This window comes from Danio aesculapii, chromosome 17 (assembly GCF_903798145.1).
Source record: "Danio aesculapii chromosome 17, fDanAes4.1, whole genome shotgun sequence".
In the NCBI taxonomy this organism is placed as follows: domain Eukaryota; kingdom Metazoa; phylum Chordata; class Actinopteri; order Cypriniformes; family Danionidae; genus Danio; species Danio aesculapii.
Genome location: NC_079451.1, coordinates 21,100,683 through 21,124,530, shown reverse-complemented (window position 1 = coordinate 21,124,530; position 23,848 = coordinate 21,100,683). Strand labels below are relative to the sequence as shown.

The 23,848-nt window shown below is 35.4% G+C and overlaps 1 protein-coding gene across 1 annotated transcript in view; it reads right to left on the bottom strand.

Annotated features, from left to right (window-relative positions):
- Window positions 1–21: 21 nt before the first annotated feature.
- The window catches only part of ltk (leukocyte receptor tyrosine kinase), a 91,978-nt gene continuing 68,151 nt past the window's right edge, over window positions 22–23,848 (bottom strand). The window contains exons 17-29 of the mRNA XM_056477183.1: window positions 23,696–23,794; window positions 19,857–20,009; window positions 19,662–19,775; window positions 14,729–14,915; window positions 13,275–13,365; window positions 13,127–13,191; window positions 10,055–10,184; window positions 6,900–6,997; window positions 6,639–6,731; window positions 6,455–6,556; window positions 6,140–6,274; window positions 5,688–5,778; window positions 22–4,595 (exon numbers count right to left, since the gene is read on the bottom strand). Coding sequence (XP_056333158.1) covers window positions 3,624–4,595; window positions 5,688–5,778; window positions 6,140–6,274; window positions 6,455–6,556; window positions 6,639–6,731; window positions 6,900–6,997; window positions 10,055–10,184; window positions 13,127–13,191; window positions 13,275–13,365; window positions 14,729–14,915; window positions 19,662–19,775; window positions 19,857–20,009; window positions 23,696–23,794 — 2,330 coding nt within the window. The 3' untranslated portion in view covers window positions 22–3,623. The remainder of the gene's footprint in view (window positions 4,596–5,687; window positions 5,779–6,139; window positions 6,275–6,454; window positions 6,557–6,638; window positions 6,732–6,899; window positions 6,998–10,054; window positions 10,185–13,126; window positions 13,192–13,274; window positions 13,366–14,728; window positions 14,916–19,661; window positions 19,776–19,856; window positions 20,010–23,695; window positions 23,795–23,848) is intronic.

Below are 23,848 nucleotides of genomic sequence, written 5' to 3'. Positions count from 1 at the left end.
TCATTTTCCTCCACATCAGGGTTGTAGTCAAAACAATTTATTTAAGGTTTGCTATATTGTCCATATTTTAACATAAAAAAATACAGGTAGTTACATGTACTTTAAAATTCTCTTTATGTGATGTACATTTCTAATCTGGCTGGTTAGAAATGAGTCCCTGCAGAGTCTTCCATAAAAAGCAAGACGCATGCAGAATATTGGCAGTGATAACCGACAGAAAAAAAATAAAACAAATACCAATAAAATAGTAAGGTTAAATATTACAGCTACATAAGATAAGGGTTAGTTTAGAGAGAAATTAATGTTAATCAAAGAATACAGCACTCATTTTCCTGGCTAAAGTAAAATTATTTCTACGCTTCTATCCAGTTAGAATTCTACAAAAAGTAAAAGAACCTGAACGGTGAGTTGTGTGTCGTGTCTTTAAGGAAAACTTCACTTCCTTTTTTAAAGGGAAATAGGCTTATTATACACATATCCTATATTAAAACAGTTGATTTTCACCATTTTTCAATCTATTCAGCAGATCTCAAGGTCTGGCGGGAGCACTTTTAGCTTAGCTTAGCATAGATAATTGAATCGGATTAGACCATTAGCATCTCAAAAAAAAAATTAAAAACAAGTTTTGATAATTTTCTCATTTAAAGCTCGACTCTTAGTTACATTGTGTACTAAGACAGATGGAAAATGAAAAGTTGCTATTTTCTAGGCCGATGTGGCCTGAAACTATAGTCTCATTTTGGCGTAATAATCAAGAAACTTTGCTGCTGTATCATGGCTGCAGCAAGTGCAAGCATATTATGCAGCACTATTTCTAGTTATGTGATATCATATCCACTGGTATTAGTGCACAAAGAAACTACAGAAGTGTCTAGCTTTAAAAAAGAAAACGATCAAAAATCTTTTGAGTGAGAGGCTAATGGTCTAATCTGATTTAATGATTTATGCTAAGCTAAAAGTGTGATTTTACCTGGAGATTGGCTTATTAGATTCAAAACTTAACTCTTTATCTCTAGGGATGTATAAAATTAGCCTATTTACAAAATAAAAGCGGAGTGTTCCTTTAAGTCAAAACTTATGACTTATTTCTGTAATTCCTCTATTAGCATAGATACATCATTCTTCCCCTTTTATGATCTTTAAATGACGGTCAAATTATTTGACTTCAACAAGACAAAAATAAAGTTAATATTGTGGAAATACACTTCTGTCTCCTTTTCTGTACATTTGCATAATGATTCTCTCAGCAGTCCCTGACTAAAATAATAATAAAAACCCACACAAATAAATCTCTACACATGAAAACATTATTATCCTACTATATCTAACAAAATCCGTCGTAATAATTAGTAATAAGACCTAAGAATAGTCTCAAACTCAAACTTCTCATGCATCATATTACACACACTGAGGTGTTATGCGGTTCGTGTTTGCTGTAATTTCTCTGCATGTGAGGTAATGCACAGAAACAAAATCACAGTTAACACAGGGGAGCTAAACATTTAGTATAAGGACATTTGGAGATAAAACGCACTTCTATTTATGCATTAAGTACTAAAAAATAGATTGCCAAAAATGCTTATGTCTTTTAACAGCTCCCTAGAGGAGTGTATTGACGTGAAAATCAATACAATCTCCACAGCAGCCGCAACAATTGCACCCTGCATCACACGCCTCATTAACTTCTAGCATATTCTAGGGCAATACCTTTGTAAAGTCCTTGCAGTTACCTCAGTGTATCACAGCAATGCACCCCTTCAGTAAAAAGGCAACTTACTGTTTATAAACGTGTTCGTGTTTCAAGACAAAACAGAGCAAAACACCAAATCTAGTCTAAATAAATGGTCCTTAATGTTCATTTCCAGTCAAAACACCCTGTATAGATCACCTGAACTCAGATTAAAGGTGCCTTACACCTTTTTAATATACCTCTTCAATCATTTCTGTATAATAATTCTCCAAAAATGAAATGAAAATGCTTTCAAAAGGTATTATCGCCTTCACATTGTTCCAAATTTGTATGACTTAAATGTTCTCACCAATATAATAATAATAATGTTATATATACTATAGTGTTAGCAGCATATATAATAGTGTTCTGTTTATTTATTCTGTTTATTGCCTGTCAATTTAAATCCTCAAACTCGTAATTGCAGGATGGATTCTGATTAGCTGTCAATATTTCCATCAGCTGGTGAACAAAATTCTTAAACAATGTGTTTCTGTGTGTGATTGAGCTGGTATGTGTTGTGGACTTTGCTATGTGCTATTTGCAATAGCTTGGTGAACGCCCTTGGTAAGCATGGCATTCATCTTAAGAACAGGCAAGACAATACACTGAAAAATGACTTCTGTATAAAAAAATAAGTCATACCGGTTTGCAACACCTTGAGGGTGGGTAAATAATGACAGAATCTTAATTTTGAGGTGAACTGACCTTTTAAGGCCAACTCCTCTATTTGTTTTAGCTTTGTCGAATCACTAAATTTAAAAAGGTATATTGAGTTGTACTAGATTTCACAGATTAATAATTATGTGGTATATATATATATATAACATGATTTTCTGTTTATGTGAGGTCTGAACATTTTCGAATAAACTCCAGCAACCTGCTGAGAAATGTAAATTCGCAAAGGACATCTTAACCTACATCTATGTTCATCTCTAATGATGACTAATCAGTAGTAAAAGACTTAAATAAGTGAACGTCATGTGTTTTCACAGTGTTGACAGTAGACGTGAATCCAGTGTAAAAGGGCTGCTATTAGCCAAGTGGAAGTTTTCATAGAAATCATCAGCCATTTTCAGGAGAGGTGCCTCTTAATGGCAAATTGGTCATGTATCCTCATGTCTTTGGTGTTTTTGGTATTTCATGCACTTGGTTATCAACTGACAGTACTTAAAAGCTGGAATACATTACATAACATTTGTCCAGATTTTCATACCAATTTTTCAGTCTTCAGTCAACATCAGCTACCAAATGTCTGCTGATTTGCACAAGATCCAAAAAGCTGCATGACGGTTTGTGCTGTGTTTACTGAATACAGACTTTAAAGCTTAAGACTATGGATACATTCAGTTAGAAAATAATAAACGTGTTGTTCAGACTCTTGACTTCATTGTGTTTTCTATCAATGGGGTTTGGGGTTCATGTTTCTGCAGGGGTTTATGTTTGGAATGACCTGGGGCTGTGTGATTTTCAAAGTGAAGTGACACAGTTTCGTGTTGACAGAAGTTTTGTGGACAAAATCAAGTCATTTCATCCTAAAACTTTTTGGGTGTTATCAAGTCCATTTGCAAAAAGTACATTTAGTTTCAGTAACCCAAGCCCCATGTCCAAGGAACATGCTTGGGTCGAATCAATGAGGACCTCTATTGTGTAGTGTATTCCAGCCTTAACCTGTCATTCTGCCTATAGCTCAGAGGTGTCCAAACCAGCTCTTTGAGGGCCTCTGTCCTGCAAAATTTAGCAAATCAAGGTCTTCAGACTCATTAGCTGGAGCTGGATCAGGATTGGACACCCCAGGTCCAGCTAATCCATTACAGTTCACATAAAAAAACACCTCAAAACTATACAACACCAAAAAAATGAGGCATTTCCTAAGTCGGACCATTCTTCAATGCTACACAGGGGTGACACTCAGGTCTTCAGACAAGGAAAAGCCAGAATCCCTGTCCCTGGTGGGCTTCTCAGGCTGGGTGTACCTCCTTACATCCTCATGTCCGTAACTGGCATGACGCTTCACCAATGGTTTGTGGATGAAGGTGGCAGCTTGGCTGAGGGCAACCAGTGAAGATGTAGCTGCAGAGCTGGTGCTGGGCTCCAGAGATTTGGACACAACCACAGGCAAACTCTCAGTCTCGTAGCTCTGTTCATCATACGCGTAGTTTACGTTGCCACATGGGAAGCTCTGAAGCTTTGCTAAGTCCATAACAGTGGCAAGCGAGACACCCGCAGCCCCTGTGGGACTCTTCCTAGAGGGAGCAGCTGTGGGAGTCAATGTAGTTTGTAAGGGTGCAGCAGATGGAGGTGGGGAAGCTGAAACATTTGCGTTAACTTCTACTCCAGGGTCTGTGTGCTCTGAGGTGGAGGACGGGGCAGAAACAGACGTGGGATTGCAAGACAGAGGCATAGACTGAGTGTGGCACAGGGCCGACTTTCCCCGTCCAAAGCTTTCCAGGACCCAGGAACCGTAGGTGGGGTTCCAGAGGTTTTTAGTCTTGTTCTTTAGCTTCTGGCTGCCCGATGATGAACTACTCCTGGAGCATGGCCGGTGCTCTGGGACTTGAAGCCATGGCCCTGGACAGACTCCTGGAGCAGGAACAGGCTCAGCCCAACAGGGCTCCAGTGTCTCTCGGTATGTGCCCACTTCTTGTGTGAGGTGGACTGGTCTTTGTAGCTGCAAACGGGGTTTGAGGGCCTGTGGAGTGACACTGGTGATGCTTGTTCGAGGGGAAGCATCCTGGGACAAAGAGTGGGCAACTAGAAGAGGGGTCATGCTGCCTGATCCATCAGGGCGAATTACAGTGCCGCCTTCTTCTTCAACAGGAGGACCACACTCCACTGGAAGAGGGGTGTTGATGACATCAGGATCCTGATGGAGCAACGGATGTGAGATGAAGATGAGAATTCACGGAGGTGACAGAAAAAGAAAAAATGGAAAAACAGCATTGAGTCAGGAAATATAATGAATAACGGTTATTCAATTATTCATTTTCTTTTCGGCTTAGTCCTTTTAATAATCATGGATCGCCTCAGCGGAATTAACCACCAACTTATCCAGAATAGGTTCTACGCAGCTGATGCCCTTCCAGCCATAACACAGCACTGGGAAACACTCACACACATACACTATGGCCAATTTAGTTTAGTAATACCCAATTCACCTGTCCCACATGTCTTTGGACTTGAGGGAAACCGGAGCACCTGGAGGAAACCAACACGAACACGGGGAGAACATGCAAACTCCACACAGAAATGCCAAGTGGCCCAGTCTGGGCTCAAACCAGCAACCTTATTGCTGTGAGGTAATATTGCTACCCATTGCGCCAACGTGTCACCCCTAAATCATGATTATTTTTCTCTTTTTACATATTGTTCTGATTTTGAATTATATACAAAACTGTTTTTGAATAATATTTATTTAAAAATATGCTATACGCCCTTACAGAAGAACCACATGAGACTCACATGTCAACAACACATGGTTTTAAACATGTTAAACAAACTTGATAGAAGGTTTTGTAACATTTTAATTTTCAAAAATTCATTTAATCAATTTCAAAAATGAATTGTATGTGATGGGATTAAATTAAAACTATCCAAACCATGTTTTTTCTGTTTCACATGTTCTACAAATATGGTCCACATGTGTTTCACATATGATTTTAACATGTGAGGCTCATGCAGTTACCATAAGTGTAAAAACATTTTAAGTAACAAACAAAATCCAATTCATGGTATATATTGAATAATAGTATGATTCACAATTTTTCTCAGTATATGTAGGCTACTAATAAAAACATATAAAAGAGTCTTTATTATGTATACAACAATAAAGCAGCCGTTATATTTTTAAAAGATGAGCGTAAAAAGTTCTGCTCTCCAAGCAAATAAAATCTACATTCAACCTAAAAGAAATACAATTCAAATAAAATAAATCTGTCACATTTTGACTCTGCTTTACCTGTGTACAGTAGTTGATCCTCTCTAAAATAGTTGTGAAGTTTGGTCTGTGTTCTGGACAGTGTTGCCAACACTGTGTCATGATCCGATAACTAAAAGAAAGCAAAGTTATTATTACATAACCTTTATTAAAAGTGATGAGGCACATTTCATTAAAGCTGTATAGTTTCTAACAGAACATTTTTCAGAAATCATTTAGCTTAGACCCATGATCCACTCTCAGTCTGAGTAACAAAGCTTTTATACAGTGCTGAAGTCATTATATTACAATTCCTAAAAAAAATACTACAAATTTTTTTGTGTGTTGGGAGTGTGGCTAGTTTACACTGAACAAAAAACAGCCAAGTATTTTTTATCTTTGAACTGAAAAGCTCCAATAATAAAACCAATACAAAAATCTCAAGGGAACTTATGGCTAATTATTCACTGCAGCAGCACTATACATATACTTACACGGGCCCAGGGCAGCTCTTAGGTGGATCCATGCGACCTCCACCAGTTACAAACTCCAGCACTTCCTGGTTAGTTTTGCAGGGATAAGGCATGTACCCAAGAGAGAAAATCTCCCACAGCAGTACCCCGAATGACCTGCAGATGGAGACAAATCGCATGCAATAACCACAATGCCTGGCCTCACATAAACGAACGCCGATCTACTAATAATATTGCATTTAACAAAACGCAGTTATAATTAAAGAAACTGAATGCATTTACAGTAAAATCAACAAACTTTAGTTTATTTTAAATTCAGTAATTAAAGTTTATTACCAGGTGTCAGTCTTGCATGTAAAAATGCCCTCTAGGAAAGCTTCAGGAGGCATCCACTTGACTGGCAGCATGGCACGGCCACCCTTCCTATAGTAACTCGCCCTGAAAAGGATTTGTCAATGTATGAAACTCAATGCGTGTGCTCAATACTATTTAAAAAATAAGCATGTAACATAACAAGCACCTGTAAATATCTCTGGCCATCCCAAAATCTCCAATTTTAGCGACTCTGTCTGGTCCAGGGCAAGTCAAAAGGCAGTTTCGAGCGGCAATGTCCCTGAAAACACACATAGACACATACACACGTATTGTATGTGTGCAAGACATAAAGGTCAAGAGCTGCAGGGAGTTAATGGTGTCTATTTTTTCACTGAAGAGCAGTGTTCTGTTCACTCATTGAGACAACGAAGGCAACTTCAGGGCAGAGATCAGTAAGGACAATCACCTGTGGATGAAGTGGTTTTCTTCTAGGTAGCGACAGCCAAGAGCGATGTCTCTGGCCATATGAAGAAGCTCCAGCATGCTTAGAGAAGACGAATGGTTCTGGGGGAAGACAAGACAATGCTTTTGAACTAAACATATGTATGCTTAATTCATATGTACACTTTCATCACACAAACATATGTATACTTAATACATATGTAACACTTTGATCTTGTGTTTGAAAACATACTTATCTTTTATTATTGTTTGCCTGTTTTTTTCTGAATTTGTCTGTAGTGTGAAATTTATCTGTATAATAGTGCTTGAAGCCATTTTATGGCTGTAAACAGGGTTATATCATGTAGAAGTTCATGTACAAAAGTGTATAAACATTGTTTTGAAATTGTATTAAAGTGTGTTGCACAATTATGAAACTTAAAATGTGCATATATTTAGTTTGCATAACACTTTTAAGCAGTTTTCATTTAAAAAAATGACAAATAGAAAACTCAAAGCAAGCACATTTAAAATCCAAAGACTGGAGGCAGATGGTGCTACCAAAATAATTGTGATAGCATGGGTTGACCACTAGATGCCTGTTTAGTTCTGCGTATATACAAATAGGATTGTGTTATGCACAACATGAAAAGTATTTTTAGATAAAATTACATACTTTTATTAGGTTTTGGAGTTAAGACAGGGCCAGCTAGGACCCAAAACAAACCAAAAAAAGATTGCACATGCTTATCTTTCATTTCAACAGCATTTGTCTAGAATATATTGTTAATAATTGAGGAACATCAAACTATTCACAAAGTAAACATACCATTAATATTTCACAGAAAAATATGACTTGTTTGTTTTTATCTAGCATGATCAAATACCAGACAAAAATGGGCTGCAAAAATGTACACTACAAAAAAAGGGAAAAGAATTATTGAATAAAATTATATTCAATAACTCTTTTTTTTGTAGAGCAAGTAATAATTCTGAAACAAATCCAAATGTTCACATTTGTGCAGGTTTAATACATAAATACAAATAAATAAATAGATTTTTAAATGAATTTAATTACCTAATCAAACTTAAAATAACGTGTCATAACATTCACAACAATGAGTAATAAAGTTTGCACTGTGTGCTCGCGGTTTTTTGAAAACTTTTTTTGGTGCGTTAATCTTGTCAATAATATTATTCAAAAGGTCATGATTCGCACTCATTAAATAATTACTTTGCATAGTTTTTATTTTACATTCTTCAGGTGATACAAAACACAGACATTTCGGCACAATGCCTTCCTCAGTGTGTGGCACAATCTTCTCACCACTCTTTTATCCCACAGTCAATCACATTACGTCATTAGTTAGACAGCCACTCAATAATTAAAAACATCTAAATCTCAGCTTCATTTCAATAAGCTATAATTAACCACACAAGAAATATTTACCTTCATCTTTAAAAACATTATTTCACATGAAAATAACATGTCAGTTATCATCATTCACGTATGTGTGTGTTTTGTATCCCCTGAAGAATGTAAAATAAAAACTATGCAAAGCAATTATTTAATAAGTGCGAATCATGACCTTCTGAATAATAATATTCACTACATAAATACAAATATATCTTTAATAATCAGTCAAGAGTAGTGAGTGATTTTTTTATTTGTTTGTTTAATAGCATCTATATCATGTGGCTGTGACTAAAACAACTGCACAGATCTAATGTAATGATACACATGGGTTTTCATTCACTTAACTGTTCACATTCCCCTCCCATACCTACCAAAACTGGCATTTATTCATTCATTCATTTTCCTTCGGCTTAGTCCCTTTATTCATCAGGGGTCGCCACAGCGGAATGAACCGCCAACTTATCCAGCATATGTTTTACACAGCGGATGCCCTTTCAGCTCCAACCCAGTACTGGGAAACACCCACACACACTCACTTTCATACACTACGGACAATTTAGTTTAAGTAAGACAATTTAATTTAGTACCCGGAGGAAACCAATGAAGAGGAAACCCATGGGTAGAACATGCAAACTCCACACAGAATTGGCAACTGGCCCATCCGAGGTTCGAACCAGCGACCTTTTTCTGTGAGGCAACAGTGTTAGCCACCATGTCGCCAACTAGACATCTTTTATGGTATTTTTTGACAGCTCAAGCACAAAAAGAGGTGAAAGAAACCCCAGTTCATTAAGTGTGTGTTGTCTGAAAAGCAGATTTATGCACATGCTTTAGACTTTCAGAGAGAGAGAACAAAAAATGAATTCAGTTCTGATCTGCTTATCTTCATTGACTTGTTTTACACTACCCAGGTAGCAAAGAATTCTGGCCCAGATGTGGCATAAAGCTAGCACAGAAGGCATTCATCCGGCACTGGCCTACAGTATGTGGGCCAAACATGGTCCGGGTTTGGCAGAGTTGGGACTATCTTTAAGGCGGAACATAATTCTTGGGCCAGATATCAAATGTAGTATTTGGCCCAGATGCTAATAATGGATATGTGGGCCATGTAAGTTTGGCCTTTCTTGACCCACGTTTAAACTATTTTTATTATTTTTGAATAAAGGAAAAAGCTAATCAGTTTGCTTCGAGAAAAAGCACACCCATAAAGAGCAATTCTTCGTGGGTTTGTTAATTTCATTGCAGTCTTGACATACCAACATATCTGGCCCAGTTCAGGCTCAGCCAGACTTGGTCCAGTCATGTACCATAATTCACCGCGGCATGTGGGCCAAGCAAAAGTTGGTTATGTGGGCCAGAGCATAGACAGAGATATTTTGCTACTGTATGTGGGTATTTAAATAAGCAATAAATGAAATCATACAGAAAATGAGCGAGAAAACAGACATGTTGCGCTGAACATGAAAATATTGAGATTTAACACACATTCAAAAAACTTACACTTCAGTCTATATTATGAGAATGTTAATGTGTTTAGACTTTTGATGGATGTAAACTTATTGTAGTGCCCTAAACTAAAGTATGAACCTGTGAAATAGCTTAAAATGTGTGCTTTAATAATAAATAGCATGTGTTAATGTTTGTTTTCTCATGTAAAGAATTTTCCTCCACATGTGGCCAAACCGCCATCATAAAAGCAAAAATGTGTGCTAACTGAGAAACATATGACAGTACCAAGTCTGAATGCACACAAAAAGGCTTACAGTTCTGGGTCGGTTGAGTCTCAAGAAGCTCTTCATGTCTCCTCCTGTCATGAGCTCCAGCAGGATGAAGCGTGGCAGGATCTGCAGACTGACGCCAATGCAGCGCACAATGTTCTGATGGCTGAACTTACTGCAGACACACAAGAAAACCCAAGTGAACTACTGACTGGAAGAACGAGTCAGCTTGATTTTCATACATCAAAACATGTCATAACAGTACTCAGCCACAATTCTCAGATTTGTGACCCTGGACCACAAAACCAGTCAAATTCTGGAAATGTATGAATTATAATTTTGGGATTTGTGCATTATCTGAAAGTTAAATAAACACGCTATCTATTCATGCGTACTTTGTTAGGACAGGACAATATCTGGCCCAAATACAACTATTTGAATATCTGGAAAATACTAAGAAAATCGTGTTTAAATTTGTTCAAATGAAGTTCTCAGCAATGCACGTTACTAATCCAAAAATGAGTTTTGATATATTTATGGTAGGAAATATTTAAAAAAGGCGACGCAATGGCTCAGTGGTTAGCACTTTCGCTTCACAGCAAGAAGGTCGCTGGTTCGAGTCCAGGCTAGGTCAGCTGGCATTTCTGCGTAGAGTTTGTATGTTCTCCCTGTGTTGGTGTGGGTTTCCACAGGGTACTCCTGTTTCCCCCACAGTCCAAAGACATGCACTATAGGTGAGCTGAATAAACTAAATTGGCCGTAGTGTATGTGTGAGAATGTGAGAGAGTATGGGTGTTTCCCAATACAGGGTTGCAGCTGGAAGGGCATCTGCTGAGTAAAACATATGCTGGATAAGTTGGCAGTTTATTCCTGTGTGGCGACCCCTGATGAATAAAGGGACTAAGCCAAATGAATGAATGAATACTCATAAATGTATTCATGAAACATGATCTTTACTTCATATTGTAATTATGTATTGTAGGTATTAAAAAAAAATATCATTGTGACCAATACAATGGACTTTTGGAAAAAACAATGCAGTGCAACAAAAGACTGGTTTTGTGGTGCAGGGTCACATATGGTCATTCTAAGGAGCTCTGTGTTTAACAGGTGAAAAATGCATCATTTTGTTTATACTGGTCAGCACTGAAAGCCTAGTGGTCAGAGTGCCGTTACACAATGCCACTGTGCTGTGGGCATCCTGAGTTCAAGTCCCCGCTTGCCGACCTTTCCTGATCCCATCCTTTTACTTTCTCTCCAACTTCACTTCCTTCCTTCCTATATATATATATATATACATATATATATATATATACACAGGTGAAGTCAGAATTAGCCTCCTGTTTAAAGTGACATTTAAAGGCTTAACTAGGTTAATTAGGTAGGCAGGTTAGGGTAATTAGGAAACGATGGTTTGTTCTGTAGACTATAGAAAAAAATAGCTTAAAGGGGCTAATAATATTGACCTTAAAATAGTTTTTAAAAAATTAAAAACTGCTTTTATTCTAGCTGAAATAAAACGAATAAGACTTTCTCCAGAAGAAAAAATATTATCAGACATACTGTGAAAATTTCCTTGCTCTGTTAAACATAATTTGATAAATATTCAAAAAAGATAAATAAATTCAAAGCGGGGCTAATGATTCTGACTTCAACTGTATATGAGTCATCTTAATAGTCTCCATAATAATAATAATCCTAAAATATTAGTATTCCAGCCATTTATGTCTTACATATCAATAAATCTTAATTCTGTAAGTCAATTATTATGAATAAATAACTGAATATATAAATGCTTAAATTAACAATCAAATAAATGCAATTAGATTACTTTACAAAATGTATTAGTTACTATTGCATTCAATACACTTAATGCAGTCTTCACAAAATTATTAGACTTAAAATATTATATAAACACTACCGGTCAAAAGGAGGAAGTAGGAAATGTTTAAATGTTTTAAAATAAGCTTATCCTGCTCACCAAGGCTGTATTTATTTAATCAAAAATACAGTAAAAAATGTAAAATTGTGAAATGTTATTGCACTATAAAATAACTGTTCAAAAGTAGTTTATCATTTATTTTAATCATTTATTCCAGTGATTTTAAAGATGAATTTTCAGCTTCGTTACTTCAGTATTCAGAGTCACATGATCTTTTGGAAATCACTCTAATATTAATTATTATTATTATTATTATTATTATTATTATTATTATTATTATTATTATTATTATTATTATTATTATTATTATTATTATTAATGGTAATAGTATTAAAAGCAATGACTGGAATAACAGTAATTCATATATTCATTCCAAACTACATACAATAAGTAATAAATAAATATTTAACAAATAAATATTTAACATTTTAACATTTATTTTATATTTAATAAATACCGCCCTGATGAGCAGAATAATTTTATTTAAATTATTAAATAAAATTAATAATAAAAAAAACTGATCCTAAACTTTTGACCGGTAATGTAATATATATTATTATATTATATTTAAATTATTGTATACAATATAAATAAAGCTCAGTAGTAAATAATTAGTATGAGCATAATAAACCCTCGTTTTCTACAAACCAGGAGCTGAATTTATTTATGCATGCGTTCATGCATGTATTCATCAATAAATAAATACATGAATGCATAAACGAATGTATTTACACAAATTCATAACTAACTAAACTAACTGACTAACTAAATAAATATGTGATTGGGGTTAATTCACATAAATATGTATTATTACATGACTTATTTATACTTAAATCTCAGGATTTCTGCACAAAGCCAAATCTAAATCAAAACATCCGCTGGTAGGGAATCACCAGTCTAACCCATGCGAATGAAGTATGAAGGATATGATGTTGTTCATTAACAACAGTATGATTTACATAGAAAACATCTGTCCTGCCTGACTCAAGAGGATGCCACAGCCTCAAAAACAAACAACAGATGTGATCTAATCGCAGATTACATTTAAAACAAAAGGAACAGCTTTTATAGCCTCAAGTTTTGGTGACTGAGAGCAGAGGATTGGAATGACAATGCCCGATCGCCCTTTTTTCGGTCTGTCGCACACATGTTCAGTATAATCCAGCCAAAAATACCTCATGATCAGAGCCTCCATTAGGAAATCCATCTCGTCCTGCTCAGAGCAGATTTCTGGAAGAGTCTGAGGGATGGAGAGAGATGAAAAACAGGATCAATTAACAGAAACCAGAAACCGCTTTCAAAGGCAGATCTGGCAACCCTCACCTTTATAGCGACTTGCATGGCTGTGTTTTCTCCATTCATACCCAAAACCTGTCCTTCATACACTTCCCCAAAGGCACCGTGTCCCAACGCCCTACAGAAAGATATTGTTACTTACAAGTGCAAACGCTGAGCTCATTTCCATTTTATTCACATCATCACAAAAAAATTTAAGCAATATTCAATAGGCTGAATATGATGCATACTGCAGCCATCCAAACTGTCAGCACATTTTCTTTCTTAGTTTTTTTACCTAATGAAAAGTCAACATTAGCATTTTCCGTTATTCAACAGCATGTCAGATAGGCTGTCAACAGAGCTCAACTAACCCAGGATATTACTTCTGCTAAGGCTGCGTGTCCACAAAAGCATTTTAAATGATATTGTATGAATTATTTTCAATGAAGTTGCTGTTTTAAAAGAAAAACAAATCAGTAGGATGCCAAAAGTTGACCAAAGTTTTGCATAAACAACGTTTATCCAGTGGCATTTCGGGACTTCCTGCTTCCCCCTCTTTGGGGCCCCCATTCTCAAGACTATCACAAACCACATAGAAAGTGTTTTTGATTTGAAAAACACAAGAGTTTTCAGTGATGTCTTGCATGTATCTATGCAACAAAAATAGATGTTTTTTACTTAGCCTATAATGACAGAGCCCACCTTCATTGTGCTCTTGCAATAATATTTTACTGGAAAGAAATTTTCCTGTAGCCTACATATAAAATCATTTTATATTGTGTCAGGCTGCTAATAAGCCTGTTTGTTCTGCGAGAACAACCACCAAGATGTACGCCTTACATATTCATATTTTACATATTCTACAGCCAATTTTGTTTACCCAATTCACTTATATAGTGCATGTCTTTGGACTCTGGGGGAAGATGGAAGATGATTCCCCCACAGTCCAAAGACATGCACTATACCTGGAGGAAACCCACACACAAACGTGGGGAGCACATGCAAACTCCACACAGAAATGGCAACTGGCCCAGCCAGGACTCGAACCAGTGACCTTCTTGCTGTGAGGCAACAGTGCTAACCCCTTAGCCACCGTGCTGCCCCATAAGAGACTTAATCAAATTAAAATAAACAACTGTAAATGTAGAATATACCCAGCAAGGATTTTTTTGTGTTCAAAAGAAGTCTAATAGATGTCTAATAGACATCTAAACATCCTGTCAGTGTAAATCTAACAGATGAAAAGAATAGCCCAAAACTAGAATAGTTAAACCAAACACACAGAAATATACAACTGAACGTGAATTCTGTTTAATCTGTCTGATGATTAGACCAAATTTGGGCTATTTTTAGACATCTATTAGATTTTCACTGACCAAATACCAAATTTAGCCTTATTTTAGCCAAGACATCCGTGCTAGATGTCTATTAGATGTCTACTAAATGCAAAAACGTTTGGTGGGTATCTGCAAGCTATGTCCAAGGCAGCATGTATATACCTGAGGAGGGTGATGTTTTTACGCGGCACTTCCTTCAGCTCGCTCAGAGAGGCCGCTTTGCCAAAATAACCATAGTTGGGGTTGTAGTCGGTCATGATGGTGGATGAGCGAATTTTGCTAAGCTTGTACTCTGGACTCTGCAGTCGAATCCTGACCGCATGCAGGTGGTTCTTCTTACGATAATATACTGCAAAAAGCCAAACACACACACCAAGAATCAGCCAAAGTCATCATGCTTTTAAGAAGTTTTCTTCAGGAATAAATCCACTGCCTCAATTTGCATAATTGTACATCTCAGAGTGCGATGTAGATAAGATTGTCAATATAGGCTTTCATGATGGTAATTTTCTAAGAGATACAGAACAACCAAGTGCACTTATTTCTCCCCTTGGAATTCTATCAAATTGTGCATTTTAAAGGCACTCAGATGAGGACTCAGGTTCTGGGCCCGGTTGCATGAAACCCTTAAGCTAACAAATCCTTTAAGGTTAAGGTTACCCTTAGTAAAAATTGAGATGCAAGAATTTAAAATTCAAATTAAATTCAGATTATAGAAAGATTATATCATGTATATTTAAAGCAATTGTCAAATTGTTCCAAACCAAGTGCAATGTGTTTTGAGACAATGTATCGGCACCATGCAAAAGCATCAATGTTTCTTACTGTTTTTTCCAGAATTTCTTTATAGTTTGCCATTTTTCTTTTCTTGAACTCACCACTATGGTTTCATACTTTTTCACTACTTGTACTGTTCTACTTGACAGCAAGATTTCAGGCTTTCATTTTGTGCAAATGAATAACTTATGAGTTGTAGTGACTTTGGAGAGTTTATTCATGTTGCATATATATATATAAATAATTTAGCCTTTCATTCTCAGTCCAGTTTGGTTTGCTTTTTGTATTCTGTGATGTTTACTCTCTCTATAAATACAACTGTGCTTTATGCAAAAGTGGTTCATTACCATTACTGTAAAATGTAGTAAGTATAGCAACCATGGCATATACTCTATTGCCGTATGTTGACAGAAATTACAGTGCAACACTAAGTAAAATCACTTACTTTAGGTATGGATGACAGTTTAGCTTGTCGCAAAACTCTGAGTGAAATGTCTTGCCCAAGGGTTTTTTCACCCTTAGGGAGACCCCTAAGTTAAATTACTGAAAGCATTTCATGCAAGCGGGCTGTGGGTCTGTCTGAAGGATGTCGGGCAGGGTGGACTCACCCTCTGTGGAGGCTGCCCATGTCCCCGATGCAGGTTGGTAGTCTGCTGGGGAGGAGGGCGCTGCGTGGAGGTGAGAGGTCCGCTTTTGCCATCGGGCTGCTGGTGCAGAGGCACGAAGCGGAGCCGGCAGGAAGTTGACTGGGTTTTAGGGGTGAGAAGGGGGGAAACCCAAGAATAGACTACCAGCCTGCATGGGGGAGAGCTCAGGGGAAGACACACAATTAGCGTCCAGCCAAGCTCTGATATCCAAGGACCCAGAGACCCGCTCTGATACTTACTTGAGCTTTGTGGTCATGTCAAATTCCAAAGATGAAAAATCATGGGCAAAATTTTGTTGGTCTCCTTTAGATCTGTTACTTTACACCAATCCAACTGCAGGTCCATTTAAGTGCAGCGTGTGTGTGATTTTATAGATGGACCCATACCTATTATATTTCTGATTTCAATTTCTCAAAACTGATGTTTACATTAAAACAATTTACAGTCTGTTCAAGGCAAATATTTTACCAATGTACACGTTCTCTGGGATCAAACCCATGACTATTGTGCATTATGTCTAATTGTGTAGGCACTGTTTTTGTAAACATTCTTAAAAGAAAAGTTCACCTAAAAATTTAAATAACCTCATAATTTACTCATCCTTAAACCAACCTCAAGTTCTATGACTAGAGTATCTTTCAGATCAACACTGTTGTAGTAGTTTTACATTTCATCCTGGCTCTTCTATGCTGTATAAAGGTGTGGGGTAGAGGATCTTATTTGAAGCTTTTGGTTTTTTTTGAAGAAAAAGAAACTAGCCACGAATACAATCCTGCAGTCAAATGTTTCAGTGTAGTCAGTAGGCAGTTAAAAAACATCTAATGGCTACTTTTTGGCTAGTAGTGGCAAGGTCTAGGTCTAAAGGTGACCATCAAAATTCAAATACAGTACCCATCTTTTTCGAAAACATGCTATAAAATTGCTTTTTAAAGAAGCGTTTTGGAAGTTGTGTCTTTATTTATTTTATAGTTACATAGAAAACAGGTCATGGCACAGCATTTTATAGTTAGTGCACAAGTCAAACAGACAATACACTTTGTTTTTAAATTGAACATAAAGAGGCTTGATATTAAACATAGTCAATAAAAACTAAAGCACTTCTACTGATGACAGTCCATTGCATACACAGAGTTTGAGCACACTGGAAGGCTGTTGGTTTAAGGCACATCTCGATCACATTTAAAGGGTTTGGCCAATTAATTCACTGGGGTTAAATCCGGTTTATAACCAGAAAGATAATTATAATGATGACTATCGCACTAAATCCAATACAAAATATTGTTCTGTTAATTATGAGCACAAGAAGGCGTTTTGCTGTCCAGAGCTTGTTGACCTTTTAAGTTGGACTCCTTGAAAAAAAAACTTTTTTTTTTGGCCCATGTCTTGGATTGAATTACATACTAACAACACTCTAAGCAATTGAAAATTGAAAAATTATAATAATAATGATAACCTATGGACAAAAGGACGACCAGGTGGTTACGATGCTGATTGGCTGTTGATGTATTATGATGTTAAGTGCTATTGTTATTAGAGTGGTATGAACTCCCCTATTGTTTTAAACTTCAAATGATTTTTTTAGTTTATTTTAATTTTTTTTTTTACATTTTTTCATTTACAATTATGGTGGTTTAAGCAGATTAAGCTGATAGTAAAAGAAGAACTTTTATTAAATATCTAACCAAATTACTTACTTTACTGCATACACTGTCATTCAAGTCGATGAAATTTCAAATGTAATTTGGGGGAAAGGTACTGGTTAATTCTAAATGTTGATTATAGATTATATTGGTTATAGCCAGTGATTATATGTAATATAAATCTCTTATTGTATGTTTATATGATTATATGTTATCTAAATTATTCACATCAATACAGCTCATTGCAAGTATTGAAAATTTTATTTTTACAATTTATATTGAATATTGATATAAAATATTTGATATTAATTTTATGATATCCTCTTAAAGTTGCTCACATTTATAGGGACAGTGCGCTATGACACTTATTATTCCCTCACTGTCCTCTGATGGAAAATAAACTTTCTTATTTTTCCTTTTTTGGAAGCACAAAATATAGTCGCAATTACAAAAACACACAAATGAAATAGCAGCAATTAAAATTCATATACTGGTCAGCACACATTTTTTAAAAAAGCCTTCAGGCTACAGTTAGTTTTGATATTAATTTGGCTTAATTGTTTATTTACATGCATTGATGTGTTAAGGTTAATGACAGTGCCTGTCTTAGTTCCCTACTCATTTCTCTAAATGGGGTTGTGCAACACTACATATAGATCTGCAAACTCAAGCAAGCAGTTTGTACAAATATTAAAAACACACTGTCCAAAAGCAAAGATCAAAACAGCCTGTTTGGTTGTTCATTCAATATTAACTAAGATGAACTCAACACTAAGAGCAGTAAGTGAATATATTGTGAATACTGCTGTAGGTAGCTTATTTAGCAGAGCTTAATGTTTGCGTAAACATACTGAATTTGAACTTCTTATAAATGGGTTCAAGTACACTAAGATTCACAATTTTGGCTTGGTAATAGTTGTAAATATTTTTTATGAAGTAATGTTTTATCACAATAATGTAATACTGTTAAATATTTGTTACAATTTAAGAGGTTCTTCCAATTTATATAATATATTTACATATATAATAAAATAATTAATTAGTGTGGTGTGACGGAATTTATCACACGATCTTCGGAAATAATTCTAATATGTTTTATGAATTCTAATAATTCTGCTCAAGGAACACTTTTTATTAATAATGTTATAATTACTTAATATTCACTTCACATTATAATTTATTTATATTTTAAGTACATTTTAATGTCTTCTTGTTAAATTCAAAAAACAACAAGAAAAAATTTAACTCAAACAAAATAAAAACACATTTGTATGGTAGCCTACAGTGGAGAAATTAAGTATTAAACAAATCTAATTAGTTTACAAATTAAGTTATGCTAATTAAACTGAAATGACGCAGGGAAAAAGTATTGAACACATGAAGAGAGGGAGACTGCAACTGAAATCTCTTAAGTTATTCAGCAAACCTCTGCCCTTCATTATTGTAAAGGAATATTAGCTGCTATGATATGCTAGATTTTTTTGGTTTTGTTTTATTTTTATGTTCGTACTGTTAGTTTTTTTTTTTTCAGAAATATTATTCCCAGGAAAAAACATGACGTGTTCAATACTTATTTCCCCCACTGTATACTTGTATGTCAATTGCAATTTCTCCTACAGTATTAAAGTGCCATTAAAATTAGAAATATCAAATTTCGCCACATACTAATTGTCCCTTAAAAGTTTCATTTCATGTCACAGTTCATTTCATATCACATATTCTACATTGGTTTTGTAACATTAATGCCAATGGGGTTCCGACGATTTACCTTAAGTGTACTACATTTACACATAATTACAGGGGGGCATGAAAACATCACTTGTAATTTCTCTGCTTGTTCTCACAATTACAGTTTCTACTGGCTCTAAAAGCACTGATGCTGAGCTCTCAGTGTTGTGTTCTTCAGGGAAATGCACTCATACATGACTAAATGTGTCCTGTAACGTCACGAGCAGATAATAACAGAAGCATGTCAGAGGCGGTGGAATGTGGAGGGCACCGAATTAACGCAGAACTGGAAGAGTCTCTTACTGAGAGTCAGGCTGGCACAGGTCAGAACAACACCGGTCACCACTGTGGACGCGATCACTGCCATGATGAAGACCAGGGATGGAGGCCCGTCTGCCAGAGAGCTCAGAGGAACCACTGGAGGAGGACACATTGAGGGGAGGAGTTAGAAGTGTTGGAGATGTTTGTTGGTAAATTGGCAGAGGCCGTGTTTGGTACCTGCGCAGGTGACATTGTCTGGTGCCAGAACCTCGTCGCTGTCACAGAGGCACAGGATGAGTTTGGTGTCTTCATCACGCTTGCAGCTCTGGGTTTGACAGTGGCTGCAGTTCAGATAGACCTCGATTTCAGCTTCGCCGTGACTCTCCATGGCTAGAGAACATGAAGATTTGAAGAAAAAAATTATGTTTGATGTAACTGCTTTGAGTTACAGTCAATTAAAAAATAAATTGTGTTACTAACTGTTACCACAATAAAACACACATTTTCAGCAGACATTTTACAGTTTGTTATGAAAGTTTATAAATATGAAAATGTGAAACTTTTTTGTTGGTTACTAAATACTATAAAAATATATACAGTTGCAATCAGAATTATTACTTTTTTTATGTTTTAAATATTTCCCAAATGATGTTTAACAGAGCAGGAAAATTTTCACAGTATGTCTGATAATATTATTTCTTCTGGAGAAAGTCTTATACCTTATATCTTATTCGTTTTATTTCAGCTAGAATAAAAGCAGTTTTTAATTTAAGGTCAATATTATTTACCCCTTTAAGCTATATTTTTATCAATAGTCTACAGAACAAACCATTGTTATACAATAACTTGCCTAATTACCCTAACCTGCCTAGTTAACCTAATTAACCTAGTTAAGCCTTTAAATGTCACTTTAAGCTGTATAGAAGTGTCTTGAAAAAAATCTAGTAAAATATTATTTACTGTCATCATGGCAAAGATAAAATAAATCAGTTATTAGAAATGAGTTATTAAAACTATTATGTTTAGAAATGTGTTGAAAAAATCAGCTCTCCGTTAAACAGAAATTGGGGAAAAAATAAACAGGGGGCTAATAATTCTGATTGCAACTGTAAATACTAAAATACTATAAAAATTACAAGTAATATATTTAAAAACATAAAATAAAACAAGCCCACACAAAAAAAACTGCTGAACATTTTTTTAGAAAGCTTGTTAGCAGAAATGACAATAAGTCAATTATAGATATTCCATGTTTTCAGAAGTAAAAAATTGGGTAAATGCAATCCCAATTTCAAAGGAATATGCAACAATTAGGATCTTGCCATTATTGTTCAGCCCTAATTCTAATTGGTTGCAATTATTTAAGGCAGGGGTTCCCAAACTTTTCAGCCCGTGACCCCTAAAATAACAATGCCAGTGACTCACGATCCTCAAATTCCTCTTAGGTGGTTATAAATATGCAAATGTTGCTCATACAACAATAGGCCGATATAAACACGAGTATATTGACAACACAAAAATGTGCAACAGTTTAACAACCATATCAGTTTTATTGTAAATTATTTATTTAATTTGAACCTCAACTAAAGAGACTGGTGGACACAATGTTTTCAGAGTCTATTCTTGATTTATTTTTGGAGACCGCCACTCAGATATCCATTCTCAATGTTCAGTTGTGGCCTGTATTTTTTTTAAATGTATTTGATTTCCATAAAGGTGTCAGAAAGATTAACCTGGTGCTGTAAAATCTATCTTCTGCAGCTGATGTTATTGCTGTGCTGTCAAATCTGTAAAAATCCTATAAAAATTAAGAATAATTGAAAGGCTGATGGTTTTTCATTTGCATGTTGTAGTTTTTTACTATTAAAAAATACTATTTTTATCTTCTGTGCATTATGGTTATAATACAGTAATTCTAATAGTTTAATCAAATTTATTTGACTATTTTAAAATCACCAAGCAACCCCCTATTATTGTCCCGTGACACCCCTGGGGGTCCCAACCCTCACTTTGGAAACCACTGATTTAAGGAAATAGCTACTGAAAATGGGGCTTAAAAACTGCTGGTTGTCTGTCCACCTGAGTAATGGTGTGCGGTAGAAAGTTAATTATAATTTTTTAATTTAAAACTAGGCTTTTTACATGTCATAAAAATGTTTTGGGTTTGGTAGGCGGCACGGTGGCCCAGTGGTTAGCACTGTTGCCTCACAGCAAGAAGGTCGCTGGTTCCAGGGATGGATAGTATTTATGATACATGTATTTCAAATACATGTTTTAAATACAAAATAGTACTTTGTGATTTGTATTTGATAAAGCTGATGAAAATTTCTTAATATTTTGTATCAAAATACTTTAGTGTCTTTTATTTTTGTATTTTTAAAATACTGCTAAATACTTTGTAAGAAATCTACATCAAGACATCATATGAATGCACCCTCTGATTGGTGCTTTGGATGTTATTGACTCTTCCATTTAAAAAAAAGATTTGAAAAAATCTAAGGAGAAAGAGTATATTGTACAAATAATGTAGCAGTTTTGGACGAATTGCTGATGCCAAATGTTAGTCATTAAAACAAACAACATAAAAATTACAGTGGTGATTTATACAATACTTCATGGACTGTATCAAATGCCAGTAGTTGATCAGTAGGTCCACTGTATAGTTAATGAAGAGGAAAGATGTAAACTTTAAGATGTCACAACATATGAAAAACAAATATTTAATAATCAAAAACACCTAAAACAGTTTAAACATTGAGTATTGAAGATATAAGTGAATTGGGTAAAAAAGAATTGGCCCTAGTGTGTGTGTGTGAATGCGAGAGTGTATGGGTGTTTCTAAGTTATGGGTTGTGGCTGGAAGGGCATCCGCTGCTAAAACATATGCTAGCGGTTGGCGGTATATTGCACCGTGGTGACTCCTGATAAATAAGGAACTAAGCCGAAGGAAAATTAATGAATAAATGACTGTTTTGGGTTTAAACATACAAGATTTCATCCAAACTGTGACAACCTCCTATATGACATTATATTAAAATATTTGTCAACATTATGGACATTTAATTAACACAGCAAATAATTATTAGTAAACAGATAATTAGTAAACAGATTAGTAAATCATGTTAGAATGACAGTAACAAAAACTTTCATGAAGTATCTACAAAATCCGTACTTGACCTCACAAGCGACAGTCAGTCTGAAATCTGCCCCTTTAACTGCAAACACACTTGTGGTAATAAACAGTGGCGCCACCTTTAATAAGTCACATAAGGTCTTCTATTATCTACCACGAGTTATAATTTCTCAATTTCACATTCATTTAGATAATCAGTGTCTGTGCGTGCGCGGATGTGTGTGTCTGAAGCCTGCTTTCTCAATGCAGCCAACTTCTGTGAGAAAAACAATAACTCCAAATGCATGTTGGGTGTTCTGAAAAAGCACTGAAGCATTTGGTGAATTTATTTCAATTTAAAGGCCTGTTGACATCAAAAGTGGTAATTATGAAGATAAACATAACAATAAGTACATTAGCATCCACACTAACAAATGATTTAACTCTGTTTATTTTAAGTGAGCGCTGCAAATTATTTATCAAACAGTACTGCTCCTGCACTTGCTCTTACTGCTTTTGCAATGAAAAACAACACATGAACAGTTCAGAGGTAAAAACCTCTAAGTGCCATCTGAAATATTCTTCTAATATTAGCATTTGTCTCAGGCTCATATGTCTTGATTTAGTAATTTCACTTTTATGGCAAAGAATAGGTTATTTTCATCATTTTTAACATGAACTAATTGAACATAAACATAAGAGGCTGAGAAAAATACTCATTGTAAAAGAAAATTCCAGGTGGCACTTTTTTTTGCAGGTTTTTGCATCTGAACTCCTCACATTTTGTGACTAAATATATATAAACCTGTAAAATTCGTTTTTATTGTCTTATTTTTAAGATGCTATTTATTTTTTCCTATATACCTTATATATATACTAAATGTCTTACAGATGTAGGTGTTATTTAATGTCATGGGCACAAGTCTACATCATTATACACCGTCTAAATTGGGTTAAGTCTGACCTGCCAGAGGTTGCAGAAATATCTTTCCCATGGGGTGAACAAAAGAGACGCCATCTTGTCCATCTGCTGTGATGCCGTCAAGAAGAGGTGCATCACCACCTGGAAAAAGGTAACATAAAAAATATAGATATAGATTTACTAACAGCATATACC